We start from the raw sequence: 10,692 nt of genomic DNA, 5'->3' as shown, positions 1-10,692 counted from the left end.
AATTTAGTAAAAGCCTAGGTCTATTTTATATTCTCCTAAATATATTGTATGAAATATTTTTCAAACAATGTGCACTTGAAAAATCGTAATTTATTTATCAAATAAAAATTGATTTATTTCGTAGTTGTAAATAAATTTTGAATTATCAAAATTGAATTAATAATTAAACAAGCTATGATTGAGTTATGGTATGAAAATTTAAATAATATCTGCAAAAATCAAGGCCAATTAGGTCTCATTTACAAGTAAAGGAGGTCTAATTGGCCTTGGATTTTTACCCTATGTGGCAAGTCTTGTTAAGATGGCTAGAACAAGTGATGCACTTAATATTAGAGAGCTACTTGCACTCCCAACAAGAAATGCAACACATCTTATTGCTTCTTTCTCCACAAGAAGAAGTGTTTCAACTACCTTCTTTATATTAATATATGAAATAAGATATTTTTTCAAACAATAATATGTAAAAAAAACCTATAAAAAAACAAAAAAAACAAAAATTCCGCAACCAATACAAAAAATTGAGGCTCATATTTATACTATAAAAAATAAAAATAAAAAACATAAAAACTTCTCTTTCAAAGGCTCAATTTTTAAAAATGTACCTTCTTAGGATTTTAGAGTACTTAAATACCATGAGACTTCAACAAGAAGTTAAGGACCTCCAAGACCCTCTTTCAAAACCTCTTGCAAGACTTAACACCAACATCTTATATTTGAGATGGCATCTCACCTCACAATACATCTTAACGTAGAATACTACATTCTTGATAATGTCATGCCCTTCCTTCTATATAGTATCATATGCAAAAGTATGATTTTTTTTTTTAAAAATCTTAAATTACTCTAAAATTTATGATAGAAATATAAAAATTTTAAAACATAGAAATCACAAAGGATCATCAAAAACAAATACAAGTAAGTAATGATAATATTTTAGAACTAAAAATGAAATTTATGTCAATTAAAACTATATTAAGTATGTAACTTACAAATTTTAATGATGGTGATTTTTTATAGAAACTTTTTTATGTAAAGATACATTTTAAAATATATAAATTTATAAACATTGAATTTTTTATTGCCTAATCTTTTTTAGACAACAAAATAATTATAATTTTTTTAATAAGATCAAACTACTTTGAATACAAAATTTAGCTTTCTAAAATGATAATATTAGTCAATTGGTTTGAAAAATCAAACCTTAAAATCTTTTTGAAAAATAAAAACATGTTTTACAATACTTTATTCATAATATGTTAGTTTTTAGGATATTAGAGATCATTGTTCTTAAAGATGAAAATAAAATTATCAATCCTTTAAGTTTTTTTAATAAATAATTTCTATATATATACAACAAATGTAATTTAAAGTTTAAAGTAAATAACATCAAAAGTTGTGTAATATAAGAAATGCAAGTAAAAATGTTTTTTTTATCTTATTTGAACATTTGTAAAACATTTGTGCTTCACAAAAAAGATTAAAACAGACCTTTTTAATTTTCCTTTGTCATGTATTTAAAATCCTTGTTATGTTAAAAGACACATGTAACTGAAACTCAAAAAATACCATCGGGTGATTATTTCAATTGGGTTTGAATATGTTTGGTACAAAGCACATCAATCTTTGAAAGCATTTGCAAGCATACATTAAAACTCTAATCTACAGATTACAAATAATATAATAAATTTAAACTGCATACTTTCTTCTGGTTAAATTTGCTTGTAAGCACGTACCAAAATATTGGAGGAACACTGAGTTGATTATTTTTATGATTCATATTTTTATTAACGTGAATTCTGTATTATCCCTTTGGTGAAGACAACGGTGTCGGCGGAGCATTACATTTGTGGTTTTTTGCCGCTCGTTTGTAAGTTTCGAACGAAGCTAATGTGTGGAGCGTGATTTTGCAGGCGAGGGAATTGAATGGTGCTACCGAGCTATGGCCATCGGAGGCGGGGATTTCCTTCGAAGGTTGCAGAAGGAAGAGGTGGCGCAACAAAGGCTGAGCCGAATCTCAAGGCGTCCTAAATACACAAAATTCTCGCAGCAAGAGCTCGGCTCGTGGAAGCCTTTGCCGACGCCGAGATGCATAGTTTTCCTCTTTGTGTTCCTCGGCGTCGCGTGCCTTCCCGTGGGATTCTACACCCTGCATGCTTCGTGGTCGATCGTAGAGCTCGTGTTTCGATACGACGTCTTTTGCATCATGAACTACGCAACCGCGGTGAATCCGTTGTTGACCAACCAGGACAAGTCCGATTTCATGCAGGATTTCGACAAACGAAAGAATTGCACCGTTACTATGAACGTTGAGAAACTGATGCGACAGCCGATCTACGTGTATTACGAGCTCGGAAACTACTTTCAGAATCACAGACGATACATGAATAGTAAGAGCGAGCAGCAGCTTCGGGGGTTTTCTTCTTCCTCCTCCTCCTCCTCCTCCTCCCATTCCGATCTCGACTGCTGCAAACCTAAAGACGTCGCGAATGGGCATAGCATTGTTCCATGTGGCTTGGTTGCATGGAGCCTCTTCAACGACACATTCGACATTTCCACCAACGGATTCTACAGCGACAACGGCACCGTGTTCATTAACCAGACATGGATCTCGTGGAGAAGCGACCGCGAGGAGAGATTTAATGGCACTGTATTCCCCTCAAACTTCATAAACAACAACCGCTCCACGGTGGCGGACGTCCCGCAAATCGGCGGTGCTGCCTTGAACTATTCGAAACCACTCAGCATGGACGAAAACCTCGTGGTGTGGATGCGCACGGCGGCCCTCCCAACAGTTCGCAAGCTCTACGGCCGGATTGAGACGGACTTGCGGCCGGGGACACAATTGATGGTGCGCATCGAGAATTTGTACAACACGTATGGATTTGGAGGCAGCAAGAAGCTGGTGCTGTCGACGACGAGTTGGATCGGAGGGCGGAACGACTTCCTAGGGTTGTCGTATTTGGTTGTTGGTTGTGTGTCGATTTTCGTGGGTTTCGTGTTTGGGATTGCGTATTGGAGACGTCCTCGGCCTTTGGGAGATCGATTGCATTTGTCGTGGGTGAAGAACAATCTCACCCCTTCCGCTGCCGCTAGCTTCGTCACCGATGATTGAAAAATATCGCTCTCTGTCTCTCTCCTTGTCTCACTCCCTGGCCTACCCACTCAGTCTTCTGCATAGTCCCATTTCCCTGCTCAGTCATTCACCGTCTTACTACTCTTTCCATTATTTTTTTTTTAAAAGAAAGAAGTTCTTATAGCAAGTCTTCATATCAAATTTCTTTCTTTGCCTAGCCCTAAATCCTATATTTGAAATAATGGTAAAACGGTTAAAATTGATTCACTTGGGATGCTCCTTTCGTGCTTCTGTTGCCGTTATATATGTGAAACCTCATTCTTTTGACAATCAACTGTTCTGACATTTCACTTCACAATCAACATTTTGAATTACAAATTTATAAGATTTTTTTCACACACACACACACATACATTACATATGTATATATATATTCCACGTCAAACACTACTCAAAGTTAGGTTTTTATTAACATTACCATAATTATTTTCCACGAATGTATGATAGATTACGTCATGTTTGTGAAGAGTGTTAATTCAAAAAACGTCGGTGCGAATAATTTTGAAGATGCAACTGATCAGTAAATACGAGGTAAAGTGAATGTTAACCATGCAAATCACACTATAGCTTTTTACTTTAACGTTTTCCTATTTATACACACGTTTTTATAATATCGATATTTCGGCATTCCCTTTGATGTCGTTTTGAAAGTCGTACGCAAAGCATGCGAAATCAGAGGCTCTCGAGCCAACGATTGGTAACCGGGTATCTAGTTGTAGGCGGCCATCAACTAGGAGGTGAGGGGGCAGTCGATGAGGAACGAACAAGAATTCACGAAGCTCAGACTTCTTCAACCCTACTACTACGCTAGCGGGAGACTTGTAGCAAACGTCGTTGCCCTCCTCCAGTTTCCAAAGTTAGAGATGAGTCTGGAGTTGTGGTAATGAGTGTTCGGTCCTGATTTGGGGTGGTGTCTTCGACGTGTTTGTCGATTTCCTTTTCCCCTCCAGACTGTGTTGGCCTTGTTCTCGACGCTTGCTCTAAGAAGACGAAGAAGACCTGACAACCATCGTTCTGTTTGCTCCACAAGCATTGTGAAGTTCTAGGTTTGCACTTGTTGCATCGAGGTTGAGAACATTGCTTTTCCAGTTTTGGTGTTGGTTGCTGCTGCCCGCAGTCAACTTCGTTGGCAGAGGTGATAAGTGCTTTTGAGGTAGAGAGGAGGGAGGGTGGGAGAGAGAGCGAGGGAGTGAGCGAGAGAGAGAGAGAGAGAGAGAGAGAGAGAGAGTGAGAGTGCAAGGAGATGGAGGTGGCAGGCACGCCAACATCGAATCAGGTTGGCTCGAAAGAGGTAAATTATTTTTGGTAACTTCAGAGGCTAATGGCGTATGATTGGGTTGAGGGGAAGGAGGAGGTGGAGAGGAACTTCCGACGCGTGGAATGTGGAATGACAATGACGATGCTTTCATGTCGTTACACGATCTGTGTGCTGGCTTTGATGCAATGTTGTTTGTTTTATAATGCTGCCAATTGTTTCTGTGGCTTTTGTAAATCGAAGAGTCATTTCAGATAGCTTCTTATTCAGGGTTTAGGAAGAAATCGAGAGATACAATGTTGACAATGTTCCCTTCTAGGATGCAGTCTCCCCCCAGCTTTGAACGAGCTTTACAAGTGGCGGGGTCTAGAATGAAGTGACGGAACAGCAGTAGGATTGGGGATGGGGTTGCTGACGGGTTTCGCGATTTGTTTGGACCAAGTTAGTGCGGACTGTCGGTGATTAGAGCTCTGGGGGGGATAGCGGACGTCAATCGATAGATATGTTGAGTTCGTCTTCCACGGACCTAGTGAGCTTTAACGTGTATGTTCGTGTTAGTGTTGAAGCTGATTTTGAATTTTGAGAATGCACTGTTAAGGTTGCTGGAATGGTTAACGAGCGGAGCGATGGAGTGACGTTCCGTGGATTGTGAGGGTAGCTATTTTGGCTTTGGCAGTGAGCGAAGAGATGGAGGGACGTATCGCGGTGATTGTCGTCGCAGCGATGCTGTGGTTGTGAGCAAGTTGTTTCATTGCCCGGAAAAGGAGGTCAAGTCGTAATCCGAATGTTTGAGATATTTCTCACAGTGCAGTGGGTTTTCAAATAGCTTCTCTCTCTTTCTCTCTCTCGGTAACACCATGAGAGTGACGTCCCTTAAGGTTACACAAGGGTGTTGTGAACGTGCCGAATTGTTTTGCATTTTTTTAATTCATTTTCAACCCTACATAATATTCTTGCAGGTCATCTTGTTGAACTTCAATGTAGTAGCACAATATTATAATCTCTCTTCCCGCCTATTTCAAAATTAGGGGATATGTGTAGTTCTCTCACGAAAGTACCACACATGTCAATGACGCTAGAATATTTTAGTATCGTCTGAGGGATAGATCCAGATTGCATTATAGTTTGCAAGTGGAATGGAATTGTTTGTAGGTGCTTGTTATTATTTTTAATATTCTAATAGGTACTGATACTTATCTCTGAAAGGAGCCGTATTGTATCCTGGGTTCCTGGTTTTGGCCTTCGTTAAGTTCCGGTGTTCGTTTTTTTAATGAGTTTTGTTCGTAAATACTTACTTTTCCGTGATTTAGCATCGGTAATCTGTTACGGTTACCTATGCTTGTGATCACTTCAGCGAAGTTGAAGATTCACGAAGCAATCACTCCCAGCCATCGAGTCGATTATCATGCTTTGGGTGCAATCAACGTCATGCTGCACGATAACTCGTGTCCATCTTTCTTCGTTCTCCGATAGTTTGTTTACAGTAGGGACTCAACGATTTTGCTCTGTTTAGAGTCTCGTATCTGCCAGAATGTTTGTTACTAGAGGGTGTGATATACTTGTTGTCGCTGTATTCTGGTATGAGGCAAGTACTATCATCTGCAACGGCCTGTGCTCGTTCTCGATGGGTTTCTCGCTGGCACCCAAGCTGGTTGATTCCGAAAGGTTCCTGGCCTCAATCTAACAAGATTCTCTGTCGTCGTCGAAGTCTAGAAGACTGAAGTTTGTACTCATCTTGTGCCTTTGTTGAAAACATGATGCGATTTATCACAAATATTGGACACGTGAACGTGTAGTCTTTCTGGAAACACACTCGTTAACGCAGTCAATCGTAATGCAGTCCCCTGAAGTCATGACATGTAAGGCCTTGATGGAGAACCTTTTGGTCATAAAAGGTTGATTAGTTCTTTGTTTGTTTTGATATATTCTCAGCAGAGTTTTGAGTCAACAGTACCAGAAGGTTCGTCGCAAAGTCCTCGGGATCCCTTAAGGCCATCTAGCGATGGGAAATTTTGGAGCTGGAGTACATTCACAAACAGAGCTAGGGCAGTGTTCCTGGAAGATGGGGTTCCCACTTCTGTACAAACTGTCAACGGATCTAGGAATGCTGTAGAAAGTCCTTCCAAAGTTGAACAGGTTTGTGTACTTTCTTGTCAATATCTCTATCTCATCCCTCCTTGCAGCGCACTCTATAGCAGGCGCAGCGGAGGGTCATTTTATGAAAGAATATTACGAAGGCTTCACTTGACTTCTGTTGTATCCCCTTCCGACGATTTAAGGATTCTGGAAACTCAGCGGTAATGCCAGAGAAATGAGTGGTTTAGAAGTGAAACTTCTAACGCTCTCAGATTTTTTAAAAAGAAACTAAAAAATCCTTGTGGATTTTACTGCGAACTTTGTGTAAACGGTTTTGTAACATAGCATTGTGATGCGAAAGATTTTCTTGCTGTCGTCTTTCAAAGAGCATGCTTAATGTTCTTTCGGATTGTGTGGTGCTCTTAAACACCTGGACCGAGATTCTGTATTCTATATTTTGAGCTTAGCAAGAAGTAGTTCCAAGTCAATCGGTCTGTACTTGAAACAACCAAATTAGAACACAAGCAAGGGCGTGCCAAGATTTCTGTTTGGTACTGTGCTGGGCATTTCTAACAATTTGCTGTGTATGTACAATACTTTTATGAGATTATTTTATCCTTCTTCCTTATCAGCCAACTCCCGTGGCACACGAATCGTCTTAGAATGCGACATGTTCTTTACCGCACACAGCGCGAGGTTTTCATTTCTTCACTCTAAGGGAGTGAATACTTTTGAATTTTACCCTGGAATTCGAAGCCTTATATGACTGAGAACAGATGTCGGTCTCCTTATATCCTTCGAATGTTATCATCACTTAGGTTGACTTTAAATGGCTTATGAGGTTATGGCGTTTATTCCAATTCTGAACTTAAATACCGTGAGGTTGGATCTCAAAGTTATTTTGTGTAAATATTTTTTTGTCGGGACGCTGTACATATGCGTGACATTTTCGAGCTATACACACAGTCCTTTGGGGGTGAGGTGGTATTGTTTATCCTGAGGTTCTTAATTGTTCGCGGTTTTTCTTTTCCTATTACAAGAATTTTTGCTTTCTCTGCGCTTCGTAGGCTCTCTTCATTCATCTTGATTTTCTTTGGCTCTTCTGGAATCGCTACAGAGAGTATGTTTGTGGGGTGCAATGTAGGGGCACATGAAATCAATTTGGTAGTAAAATGGAGGCCTTGTTACTCGACCTGTCTGTGCCGGTTCTGGAGTTGGTGAGAGTCGATTGAATATAATTCCCATAGACTTTTCTTGTTTGGGTCCACTTTGGTTTGTTTCATTGACTTGATGTTTCTGTTTCAGTTGCCGACGTTCCTTTTTGATGCTAGATTTATCTTGTACCACTTTCTTACTCCCTGTTGGTCAGATCTCAATCTCTACTTGCTTGACCAGTTTTCACTTATGCAAATCCTCCATGTGATGGTCAATGTGCAGCGTCTGTATGTCAGTTCTTCTTCAAGTGTCTGTAAATCACTCTTATTGACTTTTCTGTACTAGATCTCTTCGATTTTCCAATAGTTTACTTACAACACTTACGCTTGCGCTTGGAATATCTGACCTAAGTTAGCTTGTCGGTAATGCATTGCGGCAGGACAGTGTCAAGTGGTGTTTCTGCACTTTAGTTTTCATGTTTAGATATGATTTTATGGTGGGCTATGTCACGAGAACAAGGTAGCTAGCACACAAAGGGTCTTCACTTCCTTCTTTCGTTGATGATTATTGTGTGAATGCATTTCCCCTGCAATTTTCAAAGCATAGTTCTATTTTCTTCTCCCAAACAGAAGATATCTCTTTTGTCATGGTGGCTTCTTAGCCGAAACTGTTCTCTCTTCATGTCAGTCAGAGCACACTTGATCAACGTGCGGTGTTCAATTTTAGGTGATTGGACCCCAATACGTACATCGTACATTGGAAGATTTTATTGAACCTGTGATATGTTGCTGAGAGGGTTTGGCGGAAAAGTGCAGGCTCCTGATGTGAAGCAAGCCGTGGGAGGAAGTGCGGTGAAGGGATCAGAAGGGCCGATATTGCAAAAAGGCTTGGATGCTATTGCTTCCTCTCTGAGTCTTTTAGGTGATACACTTGGGACTGCCATCGAGGTGCGACGCAAATAGCTGGTTACCGCAAGTTGTTTGATATTATGAAGTAACTGGCAAACTTAGAACTATTAATTGGATTATGTTTAGTAGAACTATTATCCAATTGCCAATACATTACTTAGAACTATTAATTTAGAATTGTGTTTGGTAGGTGTGAAAGTGGGAAGAGTAAATATCTTGTGTACGTGGGTAAAATGTACTGATATGCAATTTGCTTATATATTTTGATAAATGTTCTAGCTGGTGATCAGTTAAAATTGGACGGACAATGGTCCTCATCATTAGACGTCCAAATAATTAATTGGATCTTCAACTAACTTTTAGAAATGATTTGTGAAATTTGAATGTTACAGGAGGGATTGAACATGGTGGAAACAAAAGCCACTGAAATTCTGACACCAGAGACACGAACTAGTGCTGTGCGAAAAAGTGTGCCTCTTTGGAAGAAGTCGCCTTCTATCAGTCCTTCTGTTTCTTTGCGAGTTTCAGGCGAGAAATCTGATGGGGCTGGGAAAGCTGACGAATCAGGTCTACCTGGAGATATACAATTAAAAGCTTCTCGCGACGTATGTTGTAACCTTTCCTAGCAATATTTCACCTTTTTAAAAGCATTCTTTCTATTTTTACGTTTACGGTATTTAGGATAAGTTGCTACACCGCTACATTCCCTCAAGACTATTGGGCCATTGAGTCTCTTTAATTTGAGTAGATTTACTGAGCCCCTGACTAGGATTCTTAGGAAATCAAACCAACCTGCATAGTGTGTTAAACTGCATCGATCGGCTGTACATCAGTCTTTGGTTGAACTGGTTAATTGGTTGATTTCTAGTGAGCAATTTTGTGATTTAGGATATCTCAAATGTATTTCTCATTCACATGAAAGGTCCATAAAGTGAGGAATCAGGTTACTCCACCTAGCAGTGCACAGAAGTGAGCATGAAGTCGTTATTATGTCACACGAAGGGTCTTAAGTAAAACCGTACCTGGAAGTCCTCAGGAACGACATGTTCTTAACATATTTTCCGCTTGTCCTCAGGTAGCAATGGCTATGGCATCGAAGGCAAAGATGCTGTTACGGGAGTTAAAAACTGTGAGGGGAGATTTGACGTTTCTTAGGGACCGTTGTGCACAACTTGAAGAAGAAAACCGGCGACTACGCGAGAGCGTGGTTAAGGGGACAAGACCAGATGAGGATGATCTGGTATGTTTCACTTTCTATTTCTGGTTGTGGCAACATAAGCTACTGCATTATTCCTCTTTGCAAGTTTTCAGACGTTTGTTTATTATAGCTGTGCTGATACTGGACTTTTCTTGTACCTTGAAGCTATGTCATACTTAATGTTTGTAGTTGGTCTAAATCATTGTATGGACTTGTGGTTTTTCTCTTCTTCCCTGCAGGTGAGACTTCAACTTGAAACTTTGCTCGCGGAAAAACAGCGTTTGCAACAAGAAAATGCAAATTATGCTAGAGAAAATCAGTTTTTGCATGAAGTCGTGCAGTATCACCAGATCGAGTTCAATGAAGATGAATTGAGCGTTGATGGGCCAGATGGTTTTGACATGAACGATGAAGAAGTTGACCAGATGGTGACAATGGGAGTGCCTATGAGGAGGAACTAGGAGGATAGTTCCATCATATTTGTTTTGTGCTGTGAAGCTGCGAATGACCTGATATTCGTCATTTCTTTCTTTACCAGACTCCAGTCCGTACAGAATTTTCATTTTATGTGGCAGGCGGAAGTAGCTTCTGCTAAGATTTAGCAACTTAGTTTGAATTAGTCCACAGTACTTAAGGTGTAGTTTCGAGTATTGAACTGGATGGATCCATTGGGACTGTTACAAACATCTACTCGGTTCCAGCAATGAAGTGTACTATAGGCAGCTTAAATTTTGCTCATTGTTGAGACCCTGAGTGAACAAAAAAGTGGTCTTACTGCTACTTGTGGGGGCTTCACCTTTTGCTTAACATGTCTTTCGCTTTGAAAGATGCGACCTGTACGCTATGAAACACCAAAAAGTGGATATCTTGTAGCGATGAAGCATTCTAGGTAATGCATGGCGTCTATGTGTCTAACCATCATTTAATAATATGGACCACTCTTATTGCTAAACAATAACATATCTCA

General features: G+C 39.8%; 2 protein-coding genes across 5 annotated transcripts; both read left to right on the top strand.

Annotated features, from left to right (window-relative positions):
- The first annotated feature begins 1,531 nt into the window (after positions 1 to 1,531).
- Positions 1,532 to 3,347, top strand: LOC112284648 (ALA-interacting subunit 1). 2 transcript variants are annotated; one of them, XM_073535571.2, is made up of 2 exons: positions 1,532 to 1,604; positions 1,911 to 3,347. In XM_073535571.2, the coding sequence occupies exons 1-2, from the start codon at positions 1,598 to 1,600 to the stop codon at positions 3,110 to 3,112; spliced, it is 1,209 nt and encodes a 402-aa protein (XP_073391672.1). In that variant the 5' UTR covers positions 1,532 to 1,597; the 3' UTR covers positions 3,113 to 3,347. The 2 variants fall into 2 exon arrangements, with proteins under 2 accessions (XP_073391672.1, XP_024380417.1); XM_024524649.3 differs by having other exon boundaries at positions 1,600 to 1,721.
- Positions 3,348 to 4,313: 966 nt separating this feature from the next.
- On the top strand, positions 4,314 to 10,605 carry LOC112284694 (uncharacterized). Of its 3 annotated transcripts, none has more exons than XM_024524747.3 (6): positions 4,314 to 4,424; positions 6,324 to 6,524; positions 8,435 to 8,566; positions 8,920 to 9,132; positions 9,603 to 9,767; positions 9,965 to 10,605. In XM_024524747.3, the coding sequence occupies exons 1-6, from the start codon at positions 4,377 to 4,379 to the stop codon at positions 10,184 to 10,186; spliced, it is 981 nt and encodes a 326-aa protein (XP_024380515.1). In that variant the 5' UTR covers positions 4,314 to 4,376; the 3' UTR covers positions 10,187 to 10,605. The 3 variants fall into 3 exon arrangements, with proteins under 3 accessions (XP_024380515.1, XP_024380514.1, XP_024380517.1); XM_024524746.3 differs by having other exon boundaries at positions 6,321 to 6,524; XM_024524749.3 differs by lacking the exon at positions 6,324 to 6,524.
- Positions 10,606 to 10,692: the final 87 nt, after the last annotated feature.

The sequence above is a fragment of the Physcomitrium patens genome, chromosome 7, assembly GCF_059467195.1.
Source record: "Physcomitrium patens ecotype Gransden chromosome 7, ASM5946719v1, whole genome shotgun sequence".
Taxonomy (NCBI): Eukaryota; Viridiplantae; Streptophyta; class Bryopsida; order Funariales; family Funariaceae; genus Physcomitrium; species Physcomitrium patens.
Note: the sequence above shows the minus strand (reverse complement) of the source record. Positions and strands in the feature narration are given on the sequence as shown.